Source organism: Diachasmimorpha longicaudata, chromosome 14, assembly GCF_034640455.1.
Source record: "Diachasmimorpha longicaudata isolate KC_UGA_2023 chromosome 14, iyDiaLong2, whole genome shotgun sequence".
In the NCBI taxonomy this organism is placed as follows: Eukaryota; Metazoa; Arthropoda; class Insecta; order Hymenoptera; family Braconidae; genus Diachasmimorpha; species Diachasmimorpha longicaudata.
In genome coordinates, this window is record NC_087238.1 from 6525023 (window position 1) to 6549763 (window position 24741).

General features: G+C 40.7%; 3 protein-coding genes across 5 annotated transcripts; 1 reads left to right on the forward strand and 2 right to left on the reverse strand.

Annotated features, from left to right (window-relative positions):
- Nucleotides 1-7: 7 nt before the first annotated feature.
- On the reverse strand, nucleotides 8-3368 carry LOC135169302 (CTD nuclear envelope phosphatase 1 homolog). 2 transcript variants are annotated; one of them, XM_064134179.1, is made up of 5 exons: nucleotides 2757-3368; nucleotides 2236-2302; nucleotides 1881-2082; nucleotides 1505-1722; nucleotides 8-1380 (listed from the first exon to the last, which is right to left on the reverse strand). In XM_064134179.1, the coding sequence occupies exons 1-5, from the start codon at nucleotides 2844-2846 to the stop codon at nucleotides 1235-1237; spliced, it is 723 nt and encodes a 240-aa protein (XP_063990249.1). In that variant the 5' UTR covers nucleotides 2847-3368; the 3' UTR covers nucleotides 8-1234. The 2 variants fall into 2 exon arrangements, with proteins under 2 accessions (XP_063990249.1, XP_063990248.1); XM_064134178.1 differs by having other exon boundaries at nucleotides 2748-3367.
- Nucleotides 3369-5401: 2033 nt separating this feature from the next.
- LOC135169035 (mRNA-decapping enzyme 1A) lies at nucleotides 5402-9266 on the forward strand. Its single transcript, XM_064133704.1, has 3 exons — nucleotides 5402-5852; nucleotides 6213-6648; nucleotides 6829-9266. Exons 1-3 carry the CDS (start codon nucleotides 5644-5646, stop codon nucleotides 7678-7680), a joined length of 1497 nt encoding a protein of 498 aa, XP_063989774.1. The 5' UTR covers nucleotides 5402-5643; the 3' UTR covers nucleotides 7681-9266.
- On the reverse strand, nucleotides 8994-20995 carry LOC135169043 (BMP and activin membrane-bound inhibitor homolog). 2 transcript variants are annotated; one of them, XM_064133723.1, is made up of 3 exons: nucleotides 20107-20995; nucleotides 10860-11132; nucleotides 8994-10624 (listed from the first exon to the last, which is right to left on the reverse strand). In XM_064133723.1, exons 1-3 carry the CDS (start codon nucleotides 20231-20233, stop codon nucleotides 10371-10373), a joined length of 654 nt encoding a protein of 217 aa, XP_063989793.1. In that variant the 5' UTR covers nucleotides 20234-20995; the 3' UTR covers nucleotides 8994-10370. The 2 variants fall into 2 exon arrangements, with proteins under 2 accessions (XP_063989793.1, XP_063989792.1); XM_064133722.1 differs by having other exon boundaries at nucleotides 10860-11135; nucleotides 20107-20608.
- Between the last annotated feature and the right edge of the window lie 3746 nt (nucleotides 20996-24741).

The following is a 24741-nucleotide window of genomic DNA, read 5'->3' on the forward strand; positions in this document are numbered from 1 at the left end:
ACAAAACTTGAAAAGGAAATTTTCATAATTTTATTCGCTCAAGTTCAATTAATCGAGAATAGACAAATGTGCATGTACTCCATGAACATATCAAGACCGCCTGAGTTAAATTCTCCCTGAAAGAATGGCATTCATAACAGATTTACATGTTTTGTTCCAAAATTTGTCATGTAATTTCAATATGTAACTTTATTAATACTCTTTATTCATTAGATTAATCATAAATGTGGACTAATGCCTCACTGATACAGTGAGTTGCACGAGTCAGTCTAGAAAATGAAAAAAAATCTGTGACTTAGTATCTTTCACCATTTTATGAGCCATCCTAGGTCGATGGTACAAATAAACATTTGCAATTTATCTCTAAAATCAACGCACAAAAGAACGAATGGTATTCCACCGTCGAAAATAGTGGTTTACCGATGGAATTCTCTACTCTTCGAAGTGAAATAATAATCAGGAGTCTCACGAACGTATCTTGTTTGTAAAGCGATCTTTGGCTGATGCAATTTTTTTAGATCAATCGATAAAGTTATTTTTTTTTATTAAATTATTTACATAAATTACCGTAAATTGAATCGAGGATTGTTGTGATCCTAGGACGCTTTGTGCTGAAGAAAGTATTGGCTGACGTTTCCCATTGTCTGGAGATATACTCAAATAAGTATTCACTGAGTTCTGTAGCTAATTTTCGAGAATTGAAATGTTTCTTGCTGAGTATTTTGGGAATTTCTCAGAAACTAAAGGGTTAAAGAGAAAATACCATGTAACGTTATTTGTAGCTTACAAAATTCTCTACAAAAATGTCTTATGACATGTTCCTCTGTATCTCATGGGTACCGTGTTATTTTCCAATTCGTGTGTGATTTCATCACTCTTACTTTGGGGATTTAGAGACAAGAATCGAATTTTTCAAATAATTACGTGTCATTAAAAGGAATCTCTCGACTTTCCCTCTAATGCCAGCAATTTTCTAGATTGATTTTCTCATCAATCAGCTACAGAATAAATTCCCGTCCGCCCAAAAATTTAGAAAAAAACAAATAAACAATATATTTTTCTCGTCGTCTCATCATCAGGGTGTTCTATATCTATTTTAATAACAGTATTTAATCCTAAGATTAGACACACTAAACTGCATTATCATTTTTTTCTCTCTTCAGTTTTTTTCGTTTTTTCTTTTATCTAGTCTAGTCTAATTGAGTCGATTGAATGATGGGATGGGTTTATTTAGCTACCCAGTGTGAGGTAGGTGTAGATTTCTCGATAGTACTGAGCGTACGTCCTGGGTGAAACGCAGGGCGTCTAAGACTGGAAGGAGGCTCAAGAGGGCGGTGTCACCAGCATCACTGAACCACGATTTTATCGGTATTGCATTGTCTGAGAATAAATAACAAATCTTCAGTTATTAGACATGTTTGTCAATGAAGATTGGTTAATCGATAATCCAATTGATTCGTTCGGCTTTAAATTAGAGAAAGAGTTTTCAGGATGTTGAACTCACGTGGATACGCTCTGTAAGCCCCAGGACTATTATCCAGTATGAAAACAGACGCCAAATCTGAGCAAATGGCAGCTAGGTCCTTGGTATAAGAACCCATTTCAGGTGTACAATGTTGTCTGTAATATCTACGTCTTAATATACCCCTGTTGTTGTCCAATTTATCAGCAACTGCTGCTCCGTATATCTCCATTGATGCTGTGAACACTACGAGTTCATACCTACGAAGGAAAGATTACAAGTTAACGCTCAGAAGACAATTGTGAGGGATAAGATTTTTTCGAAGACGTCTTTATCATTTTCAATCAATTTTTATAAAATGCTGGTCGATATTTAAAGGAATTACTGCATATTTCATGCTTGATTGATAGGCTCTTACCACTGGCTAACAATATCCAGAAAAAAATCAACATGTGGCCTTTTGTGGACGAAAAATCTGACCGGATGTCGATCTATCGTCACCTTAAGAACAAAATCAGGAGGCGTTCCAGGCCTGACTGTCGGCCTCGCTACTCCATCGTGATGTGAGTGTATCAGCGTCTCATCTAGATCTAACACTAATACTTTTCTCTTTACTATGCCTGGAAAATAATTAATTGAATGTTATCATGATTGGCACAATTCGTTTTATCGGTTCGCGCCGTTTTTTTAAGGATTTTATAATTATTTGACGCGAGTGATTATTGATTTTACTTGGGATTTGTAAAATTGTCAAGCGTGAATAAAATTCTTACTGAGTCTGTGCCTGGACAACGGCGACAGTGGGAAGATCTCATATTTCACTGGTTGCAGCTGCGAGATCTGCAAAAACGAATAAAAATCTGAGAATCTTCAGGTCAGTCCCTCAGTACTTGATGGTCAATTCCCCGATAAGATAACAGCCGCCTTGAGACTGTCGTGAGCCCCAAGAGGCAGCTCCGTGGTCAGTAAAAAAGATATGAAAAGTGAAATGGCAAATCAGGCGAGAATTTATGAGCGCAATTTCTGCGAATATGCCTGGATCTGTTGGGGTCGGAAAAAATATCAAAGAACTTGTTGTTGTTGTTATTGTAGAAAATGGTCAGTTCATAAATAAATTCCCAAAATCTCTTTACTTCAATTTCTTCTGTCACGGTAGTTTCATTGCAAAAAATAACAACAACATGATTGAGCAATTCAACAATCCGACTGGCCAACAACAATACCTCGGAATACAAAAAAATGCCCTCCTAAAAACAAAGATGACAGGCGCTGCGCACCAACTTACGGCTCTAACCTGCTTCTTGAGCAGAAAGCAGATGCAAGTCCACACGCGGGAAGCCATAAGAAGGAAAGCTCTCATTCCCATCTGCAATTGCTTGAGCATGTCTATGACAATATTAACCGGGCCGAAGTCCGGCACACGCACAAACCCCAGTCACTTGTCGTCTATTGTTCCCTCTTCAGCTGGGGAAATCAAAATTATTCCTCGCTCTCGAGTTCTCTCTCTTTGTCTCGCTGCCCCTTCGACCCCTAGCACACCGATATGTGTATTCACCACGGATTCCAGCACTATTATAACACACGCTGCAAACAAATCTGTTAACTCCAGGGGGAAAGCATTTTTTTAATCCGAAAAAAATTGAATGAATCGGTCAACTCCACGAGTTGCAGCGACAAATGCTGAGACGATGGCGCACAGGGGCTTTGTTTATTTATTTTTTTCTTCTGTGTGTATTCACATTGTTGGATTAGGATGGTTAACAGGGGTTAGTGATCAAATCGCGAGTTTATGGAAATTTCGCGGCGAATCGAGATGACCTGGAGACGATAAACACTAAGGAGACTAGGAGCCATACCGCACAGCAGCCGCCATCTTTCGCACATCGACCCAGTTTGTGTGAGTGTGTGAAATTTTTCATGTGTGAGGCAGGGGGGGATGCGTACGGCGGCTCTAATATGATTTTATCAACTGCCATAATTTTTTAATTTTGTTTTTTTTTTTGGAAATGCATTGCATTCTTTCTTCACGTCAACCTTTTTGGAGATATTTCATTTATTTTCCTTCATTCGCTATCCTTCCAGGAAAAATCGAAGTATTTTGTGATTGCAAAAAGATTTTTTATAAAATTTGGGGGTATTTTGTCTAACGCCCTATACAGTTATTGATTACAAGTTCCTATTTTGTTCCAGAGTAGATAGCACGAATTATTAATTCATCGATTTTATTGTTTTATTGCTAACAAATAGTATGCTCGGTTAAATATTCAAAAGTGCCTTTATTTTGTGTTTGACTGAAAGCTGTGAATTTTGACTATCAAATTATTAATACTCGTCTTCAAAAATAACCTGAAAGATTTAATAACTATAACTAATTCCCCAAAATTAGATTTTGTATTAGCAAATAGGTATTTCCTCACCAGTGACGCAACCTTCACTCTGAAAGACCGCAGCAACTTGTCATTTCAATGAATACAGAATGAGCGATAAAAAAAGAAATTGTAAAAATACCGACAATGATTCTGCAAAATTATTATCCCCTGCCGTTGCTGATAATCCTTCAATTCAATTATTTGATAGTAGAAAAATGCGGTCATATTCGAAAGACTGCGGGAGCGATTGATCGCGAGTTGTAAACTCTCTTCAATATTTCCTAGAAAAAGCCTGGCATAGTTATTCTATCGGATGGGTCTAAAATAGGTACAGCCGCAAAGAATGGTACAGGAAGTGGCGGCCATTTTCCCCAGAAGTTTCGGGGGTAGGGCCATCTAGAATCACTGTAGGGAACTGAGAAAGAGAATTTCTTTACCTGTTGTGAAAATTACCGATCGGAGAAAGGAATGCGAATGTCCTCTATCATAATTTTGTTGTAACACATAATTTTTATGTTTTATAGATGGCGATAGTAATCCAATAATCATCTTTCAACGTTCTGTCAAGGGATGCTCAACCTAAAATACTAACGAGAATGTGCATGGAAGCTATATGCCCCGTTTTTTTCAAATAATTAATTAATTGTTTATGAATTAATTTATTGTATCGATGATGGTTATTCACTCTTTGAACTTAATCAGATATTTTTTTCGCAGTGCTCTATAATATTTCTTATTGTTACGGTTAGTTATATATAATTGGACCAACCTAAATTACCGGTGATGGAATTTAAAATTTAACAAAATAATAAATAAATAGTTGTTCATTCGATTATATATAATTAACCGTAACAATAAGAAATAGTATAGAGCCCTGCGAAAAAAATATCTGATTAAGTTCAAAGAGTGAATAACCATCATCGATACAATAAATTAATTCATTAACAATTAATTAATTATTTGAAAAAAACGGGGCATGTAGTTTCCATGCACATTCTCGTTAGTATTTTAGGTTGAGCATCCCTTGACAGAACGTTGAAAGATGATTTTTGGATTACTATCGCCATCTATAAAACATAAAAATTTTGTGTTACAACAAAATTATGATAGAGGACATTCGCATTCCTTTCTCCGATCGGTAATTTTCACAACAGGTAAAGAAATTCTCTTTTTCAGTTCCCTACAGTGATTCTAGATGGCCCTACCCCCGAAACTTCTGGGGAAAATGGCCGCCACTTCCTGTACCATTCTTTGCGGCTGTACCTATTTTAGACCCATCCTATTCTATCGCACAAATCATAATGAACGTTAAGCCAATAACAAAATGAGGATCTTTGATGGTACCCCCCTCAAAAGTTCCCTTTTCAAAAGGGCTTAGTGCTTATGCCATTTTCTGATGCTGCGAAAAAGAGGATTTTGGCCACATTTAATGCTGAATCATCCTAAAAAATCAACTTGTCAGACTGATAAACTCTTCTCACCGTTGTAAACTGCCCCCAACCTCCGTCGATATAGCAGATCCCAGCTGGACTCCATATTTTCTCAATTTTCCCTCGGAATCCGCCATGATGTGCAAACGTAATCCCAGCCCCTGTGTGGAGCAGCTGCTTGGCGTGGCTATCACTGAGAGCCCAGCGTTTTCATTCTGTTACTCAAATAAATTCAGTTCCGTAAACACGTTAGTTATTCAACAAAAAAAAAGAAACTTGGAGAAACTAACAAAATAAGTACATAAAATAAACCTCAAAGTCTCTTCATTAAAGTTCAAGTGTAAATAATATCAAAAATATAATTGAGTAAATCAATCGTAAAATGAGCGACGTGACGGAGGTGAAGATGAACGTAGCAGCCCTGAAACGCGTTGATCCGTATATCAGAGATATCTTGGAGACAGCAACTCACGTTGCACTTTACACTTTTAATGCTGATAACAATGAATGGGAGAAGACGGACATTGAAGGAGCATTATTCGTTTACTCGAGGACTGGCGAACCGTACAATAGTATCTTGATTATGAATCGGTATACTTGATTATTATTACTTAACCCTATTTTTTCCTTCGCACATTTGGCTTTGTGTCTCTCTATTACCCTGCCTTCTTGAAGTTGAAGGACAGCTCGTCCTTCAGGGATCCATTTGTTACTTGTTTTTTTTACACTATTGGGAATTGATCATAATGCCAGTTTTACAAGGTGTTTATTATGAATGTTTCGAATGTCAATGTATATTTTGTTGTTAGAAGTGATGCGAGACTGTAAAAATTATGAAATTATGATTCTATTAAAATACAACCAGCAATTTGCGGAAACTAACCTAAAATATTCGAAGAAAAAAAAAATCAAAATCACGTTATTATAAATTCTCTTTTCTCTTTTTCCTAGTCTAAATACAAATAACCTGGTGGAGCCGGTTACCCAGGGCCTGGATCTTCAGCTCCAGGAGCCCTTTCTACTCTACAGAAACGCCAATTCCAATATCTACGGTATTTGGTTCTACGATAAAGATGAGTGTATGAGAGTCGCCTCAATGCTGAATAAAATTGTTAAGGTGTCCGACGAAAATCGCAAGACGGTGGGAAATCCAGGGGGAAAGGGAAAGAAAGGAGGTAAAGGGGCTAATAGCGTCGATATATTCAGTATGCTGAGCAAAGCACAGGAGGATTTCAACACAACCAAGGGGTCGGTGAAGAAATCAGATGACAGTGACACTAGGAATAGCAGTGGTAGCGAAAATACTGGCAATATTGCACCAATTTCAGCTCCTCTGGGGCTTGATGTTACATCCCAGAGTGTTATGGACTTCTTTGCTAAGGCGAAGGTATTTGATTGGGTCTTAATAATAATAATAATGATATATTGGAGCTTGTAGACGAAAATGGTGAAGAAAAACGTTATGACGAAATATGCAGATATGCTTTTGAAAATTGAATCTATATTGTGACAAGTTTGAAAAATGATTTTTTCATACGCATGTTTGATTCTGGAATTATTATATCAGGTGAATACAGGACATTTCAAAGCTGGCGACCAGCCCTCTCCGAGTGCCCACGCAGTTACGGAGACAAAGCCCTTCCTGGCGCGTCTGATGTCCCACCCAGCAGCTCATACACTAGAGCACATTGAGAAGCAGCAGAGATCAATTACTCCACAGCCACCGCCGCCAGCAGTTCCCTCGATTCTCCCCCCAGCGATAGTTCGTACACAGAAATACATAGCCCAAAGCACACCAGCCAATAAAACGAAGAAACAGAGTAAAATTATACAGCAAGAGGAGTCCGTGGTGTCCACTTTGAATTCAGTATCTCAGGAGCTGCAGAAACAGACGAAGAGTGTTAGCGACATCAATGGTTCCATGAGCTTTTACAGGATACCGTCACCTACTACACCCTCCGCTGTGCTCAATCAGGGGAGCAGACATACAATTTTTAACATCGGAGGACAAACTATTGACGGTACGAGGAATGTACACGACGATTTGATGGGTTCAGGCTCTCTCCCAGAAGCCCTCTCCGCCCTTCCCATGTCATTCACCAAACTGGGTATCGATTGCAAGCCAAGTGACTTCACCTCCCCCACAGCCCTTCGTCACCTCCCTGTGGGGAACGCCTACCTGCCGGCATCCGAGGAAACCTCGACGAGACATCTACACGGTGTCGCCTCAGCCCCAGCCCTCATTCCACCAGTGATGTTCTCAGCTCCAAGTCCCTCTGAGCCCCCAAACAGGCCCCTGGAGCCCCTCACCAGAAATCAATTACTCCAGGCTTTCAACTATCTCCTCAAAAACGATCCTGACTTCATCAAAAAACTCCATGAGGCGTACGTCAAGTCCTTCAGTGAAATACTATCCTAAATCTCCGTCGATCAATTTTCTGTGATTCTTTTTTATCGTGATGATTTGAAAATTCGATGTGTCGATTATCGAAGCTTCAGACGATGGATGAGATTTATTGAAGATATATATATGGGCATGCAATGATGCTATATAGATGAAAGGGTGTGATAATGGACAGGTCCAAGTACGATAATGAGGAGGAAAAGCCCAGTGAAAATATTGATCAACTGATGACAGTGGGGTGTGCGTCGATCAATTTTACTAACGAAAATTGTAGGAAGGAGAGGAGATGGAAGAAAGATAGATTGAAGCAGAAATATTCCGGATAATTGTGGGTTAAATCGATTCATTTGGGGAAAAATTTTGATTTAAAAAGAAACAGGGAAATTGGGCAAAATTTCTAAATTTAGGGGATGTGAGTCAAGTTTATGAACAAAGAGTGAGGTGAACTACAAAATAGGAAAGAATTTTTGCGTCACACTGCAAAAATTTTCAGAATGTGAAATTTTCAAATGTAGATCAAATTGATAAAATTGATGAAAAATATGAAACAAATTTGAGTCTTCAAGGAAAATTCACGTAAAAGTATAAGTGTAAGGCCAACTTCAGGAAAGTGGTGAAAAGTGAGACAAATTCAAAAATTTGTGAAAAAACTGGTTCAATACGAAAATTCTATGAAATCGCAGATCAACTTGAAGAAATGTGCGATTAATTAGAGAATCTGTGGAGATATCCATCTACACAAGCAACTACAAGGAAAGGGTGGTTCAAACGACGTAAATATTCCATGAAAAAGTGAGTCAAAGTGAAAAATTCGATAAAAATCAAGAGATGTTTAAAAATCTGCGTGAAATATTAATCGAGCCAAAAGGAGAGGAGAATGTCGATCCAACCGCGTAATACCTCCACCCCAATGCGGATCAAATTGAAAAATTTGATGTAAAATACGATAGACTGGAAAATCTCTAGAAAAATATACAAAGAAAGACTCTAGAAAAAAAATCGAATCGTTATTTTTTTATTAAAAAACTGAAGATACAGCAGGAATGTTACAAATCATGGTTGATGTGGGGATTTTAATCTGTGATGCCAAAAAATAATAAACCCTTGAATTACGGCGATAATTTTTTTACAATTCGATTGGATTATTGTTTCGGTATTAATGAGCGTAAAATCGATGATGAAAGGGCTATTGAGACGTTGTCTGTTTTATAGAGTTGTGACGCAAACATCTTCGAGATGTGGACACGACAGGGGAGGGAGAGGAGTCTAATGGTGGATGCGATGATTTATTTTGATTTACAATGGAGAATAAATGAAAAGACGATTGGTTAAAAATTTGTTTCATTTTATTTTTTTTTTTAATCATTTTCTGGCTTTTTCCTTCTCGGTTTACACTAATTTATCACAATATAATATTTCGGGATATTATATGGAATACGATTACACGTGCGCAGAGGGATTCACATTTGTTTTTGATTGATAGAAATGGATTTCAGTTCATTTTTGAGGGAAAGAATTAGTGATTTTTGAATATTAAGAGTTTATGTTGTAAATATCATTGAAGACTCATTTTCTTCACAATAAAACAAGTTACAGAACGATTTCGAATGATTATTGATTCTGAAATGGATATTTAATAAATAATTTATGAATTTAGTTCAACAAGCGAATAATAAAGCAAAAGATTGGAAAGGAAAAAGAAAACATAAAAAATTGCCGCTTTGCTTTCTGAAGTATTCATAGCGTAAAAACGATTTATTTCGTTTATTACGAGCAAATTAATTAAAACTTTTTTAATGATCCTTCGGAGTATTCATTAAAAGTTTAAAAAAAGCAAGGGCTCCCTCACACCATTTCCAAACAATAATTCTTCCCCTTAAATCTTTTGGCACTTAGTGATATCGAATTGACAAGCACCCTCATCTCCCACCGATAAACTTAACGCGTGAAATCATTGCAATCAAAAGGTGATGATAAAACGTGAGTGAGAAATCAGAAACGTCCCCTTAAGAAATGGAAATTCTCCAGAGGTCTTTTCGGAAAAAAGTGCGCGGTGCTTAAAAACAAAATACAAAAAACATTCTTAAGGCTATTTAAATATGTACAATTTCATAGTAAAGGAAGATAAAGAAGGGCCGACAAAAGTCGTCTCGTCCTCGCCCTAGAAATATATTAAAAATCCTAAAACGATAAGAAAAAAATCTCCTCGCAGATTCCAATTCTCCAGTCCTCCGAAAGGACAATGCACTGGTAGAAAAAAATGAGTTTTGTCAAGAGAATGCCATGTACGATATAAAAAAGCATTGTATTGTCCATCTTGATTGTTATAAATATCTTCGCTACTCAATTCGCATTTAGTAGACAATTGATTCGCATTGAACTAGTTTCAAGTACACAATACTTAAAATAATTTTTCTCCCAGTGTGAAGAATGTTCACTCGGAACCGGCCTCGAGGGAAATGCGAGATAATAAGATTAATTAATTTACAATAAGTGATTAATTCAGTGGTTTTTTTTTCCATTTCTCATTAAATTCACAGCCACAAGGAGCCTCGGGGTTCTCCAGATTTTTTTCAATATCTTTCTTCTTTTTTTTTTAATTATTAAGTCTTCCGTAAACCACCGAATGTTCGCGGGTTTAGGCCGTCATGAAGTCTTTGGATATTTCTTCAGATCCATTAGAATTTTCTGTCCCCTCGGTTCAATCAAACGAGAGGCACTTTTGGGGAGCCCAGAAGTGGTGGAGCGTTGTCGGGTGTCCTGTGGGGCCCCAATTTATCGGATTGCGACGGCAAGGGCTGGAGAAGTCTTATCGCGAGACTCGCGAGAATGAGGAGAACGATTAAGCCGCATATGGGGACTGCTATGGTCGCTGTCTTGAACCAACCATCTGCCGTTCGAGAGGTCTGCTCCGTTGGCTGGATCGGCCCCAGAAATGCCCTTTGATCACCGACTAGAACTGAGGAAAAAGAGAATGAGTCAGCCGACAAAAAATGTCATTAATCTCGTAATTAAGAGAATTTTCGGAATTTCTGAGGCATTACGGGATAATTGGTGGGGCTCCGTGACGTTGGTGAATGATTTCCGACGGTTCTTGCATTATTTTTTTGTTGACACAACAAATTATGATGACGAATGCAATTGCATTTCAACATAAAAATCCGGCCCACCTCCCAAAAAGTCTTAATACAAACCTTGAAGTGTCTTATTGAGCCTATTCATAACAGCCGGACTGTCGACATGATTACAAAGATCCTGATCGCAGCACAAGAAGCCTGGAGGACACTGTTTCTCCTTGAAGCTCTCCTCGAGACAGCCATTGTAGACACTGTGCTCAGGTCTTACCACCAGTGGACCGGTACTGGACGGCAATTCCGTAAAGCATCCTCTTCCACGGCACATGTAGCCCTGCGGTACGCACTCTGGTTGGTTGCAGTAGCATGTGACCTCGCGACCACCTGTTGGTCCTGCTGAAAAAGAAAAGAAATTCTCGTCAGATCAAACCATTTAATCGAAATATCCATTTTGCACGAGGACGAAGGCAACGCAAATATAAAATTCCTCCTTTGCTATTTATGAAAGCCCAAGCACGGGCGCGAGGGGCGGAAACAGTCTCGTAGTAATGAGGAATGAAAACGCTCGTTTTAAAATACATGTCTAATCGTATTTAATTCCCTCTCCCCATTACGTCCATCAAATCCGTCCAAACATGTCACATAAACTCTCCTCAGCAAAAACGTGGAGCCCCTTCCCCCCGGTTACTTCATCGTCTCTATCCCGGCTAATAAGGCCCCAGCGGCGATTTGCCGGTTTACCATCGGAGAATTAAGAGAAAGAGTCCAAAAAGAGTGAAAATAAATGAGAAATGTTTCGAGTGGAGAAGAAGAGGAATAAGAAGAAAACGCTAAAACAGTCGAGTCACAAAGAAAAAGATTAAGGCCTGCAGAGATGTATGCTGCAGAGGGAGGTATAAGCATGCTGCTGCTGCTGCTGTTGCTGCTGCTGCCGGCGGCAACTTCTCCCTCTGTTTTATTCGGAAGAGGGGCAAAAAAAATTGAAAAAAAAAGGAGAGAGTGCGGAAGAAGGACAGCATTGAATCTGTGGAGGCATTCAATGTATTTTTCGTTGCCAGTTGGAGAGAGAGAGGGAGAGGTTTTGGCCGGGGTTTTTGGTTCTTTTTCCCCCTCGGCGGGTAACAGCGGGAGGTCGAGTGTGTGTGTATGTGTGGGGGGAAAAAAGAGAGACGGGAGACATCCGAAAACAAACAGACTGCTCCGTGGGGCCGTTAGTTATGCGTCCACGGCATATTAATTATTTTCCGACAAGAGCCCGAACGACTGGCTTCTATCTCATTTTTTCCCATCGTAGGCTTTTTGGAAGTTTTTTTCGTCGGTTTGGTTCGAGAAGAGACCCCGCGGGGTGCTCGATCGGCATGAGTACGACGATTATAAATAATCTGGGGGAAGAGATCGAACATCGATGCTTGGAATACCGGGTCGAAGGGCAGCAGACCGAATATTTAAAAAAAAAGTTTTTGCAATGTCCTAGTGATCGCAAAGAAAGTCATTCTCTCTGCTTACTGTCAGAATTCCCACGTTAATGAGGTACCCTCCAAGTTTCCGTCAATTAAAACAATACCTCCACCTTCAGAAATTAGAAAGACTCATCAACTTTCCTTTGCAAAAACAATTTCATCAATGCTCAAGATAGCTCACACCATAGCCCCGAGGGCTAGAAAGCGTTCATTTACGCCGATCTCGTAACAAGCGTCCCCCATGCGCAATTAGAAGGCACAGTACAATGAGTCTCGTTGAATATATCTCTACGCATAAAGTGTAGAGCCCCCTCAATACCCCAGGTGCCATTACCTTCATCGAGGGTTCTTTCAAGCGATAAAACTTCTGAAAAACACCATCGTTATGTCCCTCCCAGCCTGGAGCATTACCTCCCGGCCTATTCCGACACTCGATATTTTATTTTTATCATAATGTTGCCTGATTTTTCCGACAAGTGCATAAACAATTTTTCCAATGACTAACGGCGGCAGTGGCTCCGTCGCGTCCACGCAGAACCCCAGGTCGAGAGAAAGTTTGATATTGCCTCATAAATTTATATATTATTGAATTCCAGTTAGACGGTGCAGTTAATGGGGAAAAAAATTTGTTTATGTACTCCACATAGATTTAATAGGTAACTTTAATCTTCGGAAAATTCTTGGAATATAAAAAGGAGTAATGATATCAAGGGGATTTTTTTATTTATGAGGATTATCAAGAAAAAAATCTTGTGACCTCAATAACTTTTGAAATACTTGCACAATGATCCCATGAATCACACTCTCGGCAAAATGAACAATCAAAACGCCGAGTAATTAATGACGAAATTGGAGAAATTGTGAAATATAATGTCGGAATGGAGAGAGAAAATAGCATTGTCATCGTTCTCCAATTTTCTCTCACTTCTTTCGAAAGAGAGTTTTGCGCTAAGACAGCACGCGCTTGTGATACGAATCTGTATGAATACAATCGTCAGACGTTTCGAAGAAGGACCGAATGAGGAAGAGTGCAGAGAAGAATCCGTGCCGTCTCAATTCCATTTGTAAATGTGAGACAAGGATGTGGTGGTGAGCGCTTGAGATGAGATACGAATGGCTCTGTGTCGTCGTATTTTACACGCCACGGAAGCTCAACAGGTTGCCACTTTGACCTATAGCGTGTTTGTTGTATAGTGACACGGTGGATAATAGGCCAAGTTGTATTAATCATTCTGGGATCATTTCAGCGATGCATTGATATACTGCACATTTCCTTAGAGAACGTCTGGCACCACCCAATTTTACTGCAAATTTCCTTTGCTCCAAAAGGCAGCAATTGCCAAAAAAATTTTGTCCAGATCTCCAATAATTGTCAATTATCACATTCCTTCGCCATTCCAATGACATTCTCAAAACCCCAAGAATTCAATCATCTATTTATACCGAATATTTTGAATATGTATTTTGAGATGATTCCCAGCATTCAACTACGTACTTCCACATGACTCTCCGTCTATTTCCGTCCCCCGCCTCTCACCGAAAAAACCCCGATAGTTTCACTAAACACAAGAGAGAAAAAAAGGACGCCGATCCCACCGGAATCTTTGATGATTAATAAAAACGGTAACGAAGAGGATGTAATAAGCGATTGGACAGGAGATTGAAATAAAAAAAATCCGGTGGAGGTAAAGACGCCTCAAGAGTTCCTCACCGGGGGGTCGAGGAATTTTATCGCCGGGGGCTCGGACATTTTCTGTTCTGCTATGGGCTCTTTTGACCCTGTGTCCCTCCTCCCTCTATTTGCTATATACTCCAATAGTGACTCGTCCCGTATTACCAGAAATGATAATAATAAATTCATTAATTTTATTCAATTTCACATTGAAGAGGAATTGGTTCTTATGAGAAACAACGAGTATAATGTCCTCGGCTATTTTTTTTGTTCATCTTCTTGGAGAAGAATGGTCAAGCCTTTGCCTTCGATATAAATGCCTTCGTTTTATTTCCATTTAATTTTTATTTGTATTTCTCCCCTCCTTTTTTTGCATTCGCCAGATAATTCCATCGTCTTGTTGTAGCCTATGTGTTCTTCCCCTTTCTTTCAACTCCCTGGGTTTGAAAGGAGCACGGCCTGGCATCGGTCCCACGTTGGGGCCTTACGATAGAAGGGACGGGGAGAAATGAAGAGGAGAGGGCCATTAAGTTTTTTGGAGGGGGGGCTGCCCCCATGAGAGTTCGGAGATGTGGTTAGAGGTTTATTTATACTGGACGGGTTTATAAGTATCGGTTTTTGATTTTTGAAAGATCGGGGCCATTGATAGCCACAGAAATTAGCGGACGGATCGGCGGTGGGGGTAATAGGAAATGTCTACAAGCTGTAAATCAAATCACGATGGATGAGATACTGCTGGTGATAAGGATGGGACCTTGGGGACGATTCCTTTGCCGATTTCTCGGAGAAATTTTCGGTTCTGGGGGTCTTCCGAGTGACGAGGGACGCAATTAGTGCCGAGACCGATTGCTGGATCGTTTATAAAGGGCCACTTTTTTTTCCATTGGAACAGCTGACAGGATTTTTTTACTATTAAGGATTTTATGTTACAAAATATTTTTTGCCAAAAAGGTATCATCGTTTTCTCGAGTAAATTTCGTGAATCTTCTTGATTCTAACTCTTTCCAAGACTCGAAAAGCAATATTTTTTTCCCTACAATTTTTTCCCCTGCAAAAATGCCCTGAACTCTGTAATTTTGAGGATAAATAACAAAATTCTGTAGCTCTCACAATTTTCAGAGTTATTTGGTATAAGTTTTCGGTACCTGAGTCCTCCACGAGGGTGGCAATTAGCAAGAACAATAGGGTAAGAGAGATTCCCTTCTGAGAAGTGGGAGGGCTGCTCCCACAGGGCTTCTACGGTTTTTTTTCGGGACCTGGACTGTCCCAGGTATCCATTATGGGAATGCCAGTGTATCTATATACATCGAGATGTCGGTATTTTTAGTGGAGTTTTAGAAGACAGGTTCCTGCCAACGTCAGAGTCGAAAACCAGTGATTAGCCCGTACTTAAAAAAAAATAAAGGTAAAAAAGAGCAGCCGACGGGCGAAGAGGGGGAAACACTCGGGATTCTTATACGAAAGTAAAAGGGAGAACCGAGCGTCATCAATTATATGCAATTGCCAAATTGCTCAAAATTACACACGCGGCTCGCGCACGGGTCCTCATATATATTTTTTTACTTTCAAGGTTTTTTTTTTGTCATTTTTATCCGTTGAAGGTATAAAAGATTAATTAATTTTTTAGAATTGTTAGAAAGGGGGCACGTACTGCACACCCAATCACGGCTACATGACCTCAGTAGTTTATTATTTCCCTGTTCTGTTAGTCCACAGAATTAGAAATTAGAAATAAATGTTTTCATTTTTTTTTTTAATAATATCTCTAGATGAAAAGTAATTTTAAGCTCCTTCAGCGACAACTCGCCTTTCATTCTAAAAAAAATTGACGAGTCTATTGAATCCTCAATGCGTGCACATACCTGTGTAGATTTCATAATTGCCACCGCGCGATATATTTGCACGCGATCGACGGGGGATGGTAGCGGCGAGTCGATAAAATGGTAGGGAGGGGGAGGGGGTTATATGGCGCTTCTTGACATTTAAATTCAACGCCACTTTATGGGCATCGAGTGAATCACGTACACGCTGCGGTTTGCAGAGGAGTTCGCGTCATATCGCATACAAAATATGCATTAACATAACACCAGACGTCTTTTCATTCCTCTCCACTTCTGTTTAGCCTACCTCATGTAACCCATCGACCGGTGTATGTAAGCAAAATGCGAGGCGATACGTGCCAATGATAACCGATACGTACCCACTTCGATGACTTTTGATTTAATTGTAAATTTAGCGGAGAGAGCGGAGGCTATAAATCTCGGTTATTTCATGGTTTGTTTCTCAGAGATATATTGAAAAATCTGTCGCGAAAGAGTAGAAAACACTTTTCACCGGAAGTATTAGGAAAAAAAAAATGTTCTTCCATGTTTATCTGTGATTTTCTCCCTAGTTGGTTCTGTTCAATTATCAGCATAACCCGCTTAGCCGAAGGGTCTCTCCCTGAGACGTATCGCGTGCTGGAGCTTGTAAAATTAGAAGGTAAAAAGTGGCTGTGCGCTCATGCGGGATTTGACCGATTTGCGTTAGCGGCACACAATTCCCAAGGTCCCTCCCTCTTTCCTGCCTCTCCCCCTGCAGTATGCCCCCACCAGGTCAAACAGTTTCTTTTCCCAATGCTATCGCAGTTGCTAACTCACACGTACTCCATCCTAAAGGCTAATTCTGATCTAATCTCATGTGATTATGATTAAAGATAATGAGCCACACTCTGCGGTACTGGCGTTTCAGTGGACTATCATAAGGTGAATTCTGTAAAGACGATCAGTGGAAGGAGCTAACTGGACGAAAAATAACTTTCATTGAAATTCAATTACTACTATCCCCCTGTTGATGAAATACGAGAAATACGCAAGAGAGGCTTTTTATCTGCAGAATTTTCCACTGAAAATTTCCCTGTCGGTCGAGCGTAGAAAATTGTTTTTTATCTCGACTTTGAGGAGATTAAATTATAAAAATAGTAGCAACGAGTTTTCCACTGAATATCAGCGCATAATAAACCCAATACTCTGACCAACGGTTAATACGGATATTGCGGTATGCACTGAGGAGGATCGACAATATACCAATCAACGATGCATACACGATTCCGTCCTCGGGGATAATACATCTCGCAATTTACATTTATTTATTCTCCTTTTGCAATAGTATCTCGCGTGACTCTTTAATTCTCAGCGGTACTAAAATCGTTTGAGATCCGACACAAGAAATTGAGTGCTAGATCATGTCTACACCCCCGTGGAAAAAATTTATAGGCGACATAAATAAGTTGGACTGATTCTATATATTTTTTAAATTTATAAAAAAATAGGAAAGAGCAGACGCATAATGTTATAGATGCACCGACGTATATTAATTGAATACTTGATTAAATTTGAATTTAATTGATAAGCCATCATGATAAAGATATTTGTGCTGTGTTATCCCTGTCCATTCGACATACCACATACCAGAGAGACAATTTTTACATACGTGTGGCCACCGAACCGACAAATATACAGTGAGTAGAGATGGCTGCCAGTTGGCACACGGAAGTTACCAACACGTTCGAATAATTTTTCAGGCGCCATACATCTACTTGCGGTACATTCTCCCCCCTTTTGTGTACGTTTGTGAACGGATATGCCGGCGTCCCGCCGACAAAATTGGAGCCAGGACTCATGTAATTGCCCGAGCGAGACATCCTTGGCCTATCTAAACTTTATTTATCATTTTCTTTGTTGTGGAAATTGAAGTCAACTTTATATACGAGCTTAGGAATGTTATTATGTGACTTGACATATCTCCGCGTTACGCAAATAGACACAGAATCGTTGACGAAAATAATCCACGAATTTCATTAAAATTACTTTGCATGATTTTTTGCTCGAAAAATAACACTTTGCGAATAAAAGTGCACAAAGACCATTAGCCTTCTCTCGGCCACAAATTTCCCGAAATGTAGACAAATGGTCTCTCTCTCTCTCTCTTTCTCATCTAACTCCAGAGGAGGAGCCGAGGCGGCACTGCGACGCGACTCGTCACGCACGCATGAATACGAAAACCTAGTGGTTTGTGTTTGTATATTACACAGTTGCCCTCTCTCTCTCCCTCAGTAGGCGCCACCCCTCATTTTTCAGTGTACGTAAGGTACTTAGGTCTTTCACTCACTGCGTTACATACATTAGTATCAAGAGAAATTTTTTCCCCGTACGGTAGCATGTGTGTGTACATTCGTAAGCGTTACGTCCGGCGAAACGGCAGCACTGGCTGACGCGATGAGCTCGCGTTATTTCGTTTCGCTTGTTTTTACGACATCTCTTGACGACTTTGTTCTTTGTTGGCTCCAATCGTTTTTACTCACTCCCTCTTTCTTATTCCAGTAACGAGATGCACAAACATCTTGCGGATAATGGGTATTTTCCAGAATTTTATTCCAATGATTTTTTTAACCCGAGGTCATGACCCGCAATAGTATATTTTAGTGAAGATATATCGTATAAGTGCTTATTCCCGCTGAAAATTTCTCTGCTTATCGACCGGGGTCAGTCACGACCCCCGTCTGAGTCACCTTTGTCTCCTGCCGCTCACTGTTGCCAGTGTAATTAATAGTAAATGTCTAGAATAGTATCAGAGATATCATGGAGAGACCTCAAAGGACAACTCCAGAGGTACGGCACGATGGAGGATCACTACAATCAGAGGTAAGTGTCCCATACCCTTTACTGGGAGACATGAGATGTGCTGTAGCAGAGGGTTGATATAGGTGCAAGCAAATACTTGATATTTTTTTGGGGGAACCCCCCCAAAAACAGGTTGCCGATTGGTAATCAGAGGATGAAAAACCATCCGCTTCTAAACAATACCTTCACAATTAAATTAATCCCTCATTATCCTGAGGCCTACACATGCAGTCTAGCACAACGCGTGGCCAGCATTGCTCTTGCATATCGAAGGAAAAAAAATAAGCGGCGTTTTACGGGGCGACTAGACGGCGCCGAACTACCGGCGAGTTTCAATATTTATCATTTCCTGAGGGGAAAATTTTCGGCGGGGGGGAATTTCTCTCTCACTCACAGAACTGGGGGGACAAATTGCGCGGAGCCAAGAGGGAGAGGAGGGATTCTATCGAAATAGTAGGGAATAGACCCGTCTTTGTTGCAACTCCAGTGAGTGAACGTAACCGATCGCGTTATTAATTCCAGCTCTTTCATCCTCTTCGTAACCATCGTGTCGGACAACGGCCATTGCGCAAGAATCGCGATGCCTAACACACGAATTTACGAGGAACAGAGGGAATTTTTTAGAAATTTTTAGTCGGGACAGTTAAGGGTGTAGCGTTAGTTCTTGCGTTCCTTCGAAAAACATGATGAAGATGAGAATTTAATTTATGGGCTCCAATTTATCCAAAAAATTTTGAATCGTGTCCATTGGCATAAACACGTGCTCAATGTACAAGCTGTCCCTCACATCCTTCCAACATTTTTTCACTCCCAGCACCAATTACAGATGTCGTAATGGAGCACCTGTCTGATTGGTTTCTCCCCTTAATGGATGAAAAAAACCAGGATAAAATATCTCTAAATTAATTATAAAATAGCGGAGGAAATGTGGGATAGCGGAAATCACCGAGCGAGGGCAACGGAGCGTAAGTGCCCTGTGTTTTTTTAAATTCATTTCGCCGCATGTTATTAGCTCTCTTATCTCTGCAGTAACAAAAAGGTATAACATTTGTATCGGCGCCGGCGCGAAACACGGTTTATCGCTTTAACTTGACCCCTTCAATGGCCTCAATGCAGAGATTTATTATCAAAATCGAATGAACACAAATTGACGGGTAGGAAAATGCCGGCTATAAACCGATGTGTTGAAGAGTCATGTTTAATAAATTTTTAATTATAATAATAGTAAGATGTTAAAAAAGGATTAGGGTATGTTTACATTCGGTCCAATATTCCCGAATCCTCAACAAACAGAAGAAATTTCGGAAGAGCCTTTTCCCCCCTGAGCCTCCAAGAGCCCCTGAAACCCTTCCAACAACACTACACCTCCCCGTACTTCCGTAAGCACAAAAAATACTACCCCACCGAAATCATTTGTAATTAACACAAACACCTGAACATTGTAAAAACCAAGCATCCCAAGTAAACAGTACAGGGACAAGCTTTACTTGGCTCTTTTCAAAGGCATCTTCTCGAGCACTAATGCCAAAATATTAAACCCATTCAACGCCATAATTAAAATTAAAGAAACTCACCATAATCCCCATCACTTTTCTCCTCAGTATCACCAAGAAGCTCATAGTCTCCAAGTTCGAGGCCCACTGACGCAGCCCTCGTGATAGTCGTCAGGGTGGCGAAGACAAGAAAATCCTGCGGCCACATGTTACTCACTAATAACAGAAGCAGCCAGAACCCAAGAGCTCCAAAAACTCGTTCATGAAAGAGTACTTGGAAAGCAACAGGATGCACTCTCGATAGTCCTGAGGAGCATTCCCGCGAATAGCCGAGGCACTCAAATAAATATTCAATTTACAATATAAACTAAAATCACATTAAAAACGATGGACTAAACGTCAGAAAAATTGGCGTTCGTTTGTCCCTATGACTTGTGATTTTTTTCCAAAAGGTGGAGAGATCCTCGAGGCAAACAATTAATTCTGCATGCCGAGAGGCGCAGCAGACATCACCGCTCGACGGGCTAACGCTTACTGATACTTTTTAAAAGTTAGAAACCGAGTGGCGCGGCGCTGAGTCCCCCCACCCGGCGAGCCCAGCTTTTGTCTCTCCCTGTATTGGTAAAAGCCTCATCGGCTCTGCATGCACTTCTCCCTTGTCTCTGTTACATACGCCCGTCTGTGTACACAAGGAGAGAGATCACGCGATTGAAATACGTGGGAGAGAGTGAGGGGAGAAGGCGAGTGGCGCCTGAGGCACAGACGCCGGGGTTCGCGGTGTGTGTGTACATGCATCTGGCGACTTGACTCAGGGCCCTCGCCCCATGTCACAGCCGACGTTTGTATATGTTGGTGAACCCGCCGCCGACCGTCAGCCTCTTATCCAGACTGTCGGATTGCTCATTTAGAAATGTGTACTGTCGTCCCTTTTTCAAAGGTTCTTTATTTTCACTTCGTCACTCGCGTTCCGGAAGGTTTTTTTTTTATCGTCAGTTGATATTCCAGAGAGAGGGGGGTTAATTGAGGTTCTTAAGGGGTTGGGGAGACGTTGGAGATGATGACTTGATGTTATTTTATTATTCTCATTTTTTTTTATCATTTGAATCCTTGAAATCGCATCAAGTTTCCCTAACTCATGTTGGGACCGGCTCGACCACCCCCGTGGCCGAAAGGTTGGGGGCATTTTCAGCTTTATTCAGGGGGAGGTAAAGTTTGTATTGAGATTTTGATGGATACTTGGGTAACTGGGGGCTGCATGGGAGTATTTTCGTATACTGCCGGAGCTGTTGAGAATGATTACATAATGCCCGTAACTTATGTCAGAATGGGTAATGGTGAGCGCTTGATACTAATCTTCATGTTTTTATGTGTTTTGAGACAAGGCATGTGTAGCAAGAGTGCCGAGTCTTGTGTGGACAGTCCTGACTTGGCGGAATTAGAGAGCCAAAAATTATAAATTACAATAAACCTGGCCCCAAAAAGTCCTGGCTTCTGTGAGCCCCAATTCTTCCCAAAGTCTTCATCTCCCAAATAATTCGAAAAATGGCTAAAAATTACTTCTTCATTCGATTCCCCTCATTCTTCTCCATTCACCACTGGATAAAAATCACAACCGATCGTTATCCATTATGTACAAACTCGTTCGGATGACACGTTTCGAGAATGAGCCTGAGAAATGCGCCCCCGTGGGTCTCTCTGTCTTCTCCTTCATCTCGTCCTCGTGCCTCCCCGCGCCGCGCATCTTTCTACACAGGCCGATTGTCCGTTTAAACCCGGTGATTGATTTCCCAGCGCCCGTATATAAACCCCAAAGTAAATGTCGGTGGACGGTTTGATCGAGAAGCCGAGCACCTGGCAGTCAACCAGCCTCGAAGGGGGATTCAATTTATAACCAAAACGTTGTTTCCACTTTGCGAATTGTTCCCTTCAATTCAATTCTTCGATTTTTTTTTTCAGCGGGAGAAGGACGCTTGCATAGTGTACCAGTGTTGCAAGAGGTAAGCATTAATATTATATAATTGTTGCTATACCGGAGAATATCGTGGATTGCAGGATGCTGTGGAAAAGGTAAAGGGTGGAGGATGAGGGCTGGTCGACAAAATGCTGCGGGATTAGTAGCGGGTGAGGGTGATGGAGCCGCTAAGGGCTCCACCGGATAAGAAAATGTGTGATAGACTTGGGAGAGTAGAGAACCTCCTCAGGGAGGATGTAAATAAATAAATGATAAGCATTTTCCCGATTTTTAAATTATGAAAGTTGTTTAGCGTTAAAGCCGAAGTGTCCATTATTTTCAACGTCATTAGCAGAATTCGGAGGAGCGTCACGCATTCGGCAAATTATCCGGTTCCATTCACAGTTTATCAGAAATACAAGCGAATCCTTTTAACCGTCATCTTGCGTCGTTCTCACGATTTTTTTTTTACCTTTATTCTGTTTCGGTTTCTTGACGGTTTATTTCTATCGAAAAATTTGTTTTAGTTTTGTTCCGGGGGTAGGACTACTTTGTTTGTCGGTGGTATGACACTGAATGGTAATTTCAACAGTCGACGTCCGGTTGTTTGAACTTCCGGCTGACTAATTGTCCGTTTGAACACCTGAGTGCTCTTGAAGATCCATTTCCCAAATGTTGGATATCCTTTTCAGGTGGGTTCTGTCGTGCTGGTAGAGTTGATGATGGTTACAAAAAACAATGGGACAAAGTCATGATAATGAATAATTCGTGGATGTACAGGGGTGGGAAAAATGAAGAGTATTTCCATAAAAATCTAGTGGGTCAATCAAAATATTGTCTCCGGGGATGGAAAAAAGTGGCGAGACATCCGGAAGTACGGCAAAGTTTTTACTCAACATTTGTGACTAGCAAGAGAGGTTGAAGTGGTCATCGAATGCCAGCGTCGATGACTCACCGAGTTTACTTGATCGTTTGTGTGCTTGTGCTGGGCAGATTTTAACCGTGGACACTCGAGTGAGGCGATTTTTCAAGAGTCACCCTCTTCAACGAGCCGAATGTTTTATTATCAAGTGTGTAGCAGCAGGCATGAGCGCGTGAGAAAGACACCATTCACTCTGCGCTAGTCGAGTGGCGCTTAACTTCAAATAAGAAAAAAATCTTAGTGAGAGATGTTGGGGATTGAGCAAATATTTGGAAGCGAATGAAATTCAGTTGAAACCGTTTCTATTTCAGAGGATTTATAAATAACTCATTGATAGATGGAGAACAAACTTTTGATTTCAGTGAAAACGATTTGCACAGTGTAAATGCAATTTTATGTGAAATAGTTGAATGATTTTGCATTTTTTTTATTGAACTATTGAAATGTCATTCAATAGTTAACTGTCTATGAAATTGTATTTTTTTTTCTAAGAGTCCACTTTTTTTCAAATATTACCAAAAATACCAAGAAAAGCCCAAAAAGTCCCGTTATCTCCATGAGAAAGATAACCGCGAAATGTAACTAATGTGGATGAGTCGTCGTTGGGCCGGTGGTCCCTCCGGATGTGGCTATCGGCTCTCAATTGGCCCCCACCCCAGGGGCGCGGTGGAATAAAACAAAAAGCAAACTTGAAAAATATTCGAGAGAAGGAAAAAATGCGTCATCAAAGTGCACACAAAACGAAGCAGCCCGAGAAGATAGTGTTTTGGGTATATTTCGTGGAAGATAGGAAGCGATGCCAAAATGAGTCCGAGAAAGAGGACAAGATTGGGCCAACGGAAGAGGGAGCGAGACTTGGAATAATTGGTGGCAGGAGGGGCCCGTGCGCAGCGGGCAAAGGTGGGCCTTCGGACATTCTTGAACTCGAAAACCCACTTAGCCCTCGGGACGTTGCCGAGATTAGAGGGTCCCGGTGTACGGACGGAGCAGCGGAGGAAGGAAAATGTCGGGGGGGAAGTGAAGGAGGGGAGCAAGTAGAGGTCTGCAAAGAACCGTGGGCTCTATCTCTCTGTTTGAGAACGCGGCACGAAAAAGGCAGAGGTGGGTTTACTGATAAGAGGGCGGTTCCGGATGGCTTTTACGTCGTTACGTTGACGATGGAATGAAAATCGTGGGGGATAAAAGGGGACAGAAATTGGCGTGGACAAAGTCCACTTTCAAATAAATTCATTGCAATTAAATTCCCTTTTTATGCGGGCGATTCTTTTGTCTCGAGGGATGAGAATTCATTTCTTGAAAATTACAGGGATATGTTCATTCGATTTATTCGCCGGAATTTATTTTTGAAGCGTAGCGAAGAATGGTAAGCGCGAGGAAAGCATTCTCGCTCCTTCAAATTAATGTCCAGTTCTAAAAATTTGAGTAAGAAAAACAAAGTTGCGTAAAATTCACGAATTAGCCTACATATTCTCCATCTAAATATCCTCATGCCATCGCATAATTGAAAATACCACACGACTGTTGACAAAAAAAAACATTCCCCCTCATATTTGCTTTGGCTTTCACACGAGGATCGGTACGAGGCAATTAATTTACCCGGCGCCGTCACTCGGTTCCACTTGAATTTGCATTGCGCGCAACACATCCCCAACACAGTTACGCCCGTGTTTCTGGTTTTCCCAGTTACATTTATCGGTGAATATACGCACACAATGCCCAGTGGCATGATCGCCCGCGCATATCGCCGTAGAACGAGGCGCTAATTATAAAATCCCGTGTATACACAGTGCACCAATAGCCCACGCCCAATGCTGTTTATTGCAAGCTTTCAAGAGACCTTTCA

Coding starts and splice junctions, on each gene's coding strand:
- LOC135169302 (XM_064134178.1), bottom strand. CDS start 2,846: ATGCTCAAGCAATTGCAGATGGGAATGAGAGCTTTCCTTCTTATGGCT. Junction 2,083..2,235: donor GTTGTCCAGGCACAGACTCA/GTAAGAATTTTA, acceptor ATTATTTTCCAG/GCATAGTAAAGAGAAAAGTA. Junction 1,723..1,880: donor CTGGATATTGTTAGCCAGTG/GTAAGAGCCTAT, acceptor TTTCCTTCGTAG/GTATGAACTCGTAGTGTTCA.
- LOC135169043 (XM_064133722.1), bottom strand. CDS start 20,233: ATGTGGCCGCAGGATTTTCTTGTCTTCGCCACCCTGACGACTATCACG. Junction 11,136..20,106: donor GAAAAGTGATGGGGATTATG/GTGAGTTTCTTT, acceptor TTTCTTTTTCAG/CAGGACCAACAGGTGGTCGC. Junction 10,625..10,859: donor GCTCAATAAGACACTTCAAG/GTTTGTATTAAG, acceptor CTTTTTCCTCAG/TTCTAGTCGGTGATCAAAGG.
- LOC135169035 (XM_064133704.1), top strand. CDS start 5,644: ATGAGCGACGTGACGGAGGTGAAGATGAACGTAGCAGCCCTGAAACGC. Junction 5,853..6,212: donor AGTATCTTGATTATGAATCG/GTATACTTGATT, acceptor TCTTTTTCCTAG/TCTAAATACAAATAACCTGG. Junction 6,649..6,828: donor ACTTCTTTGCTAAGGCGAAG/GTATTTGATTGG, acceptor TTATTATATCAG/GTGAATACAGGACATTTCAA.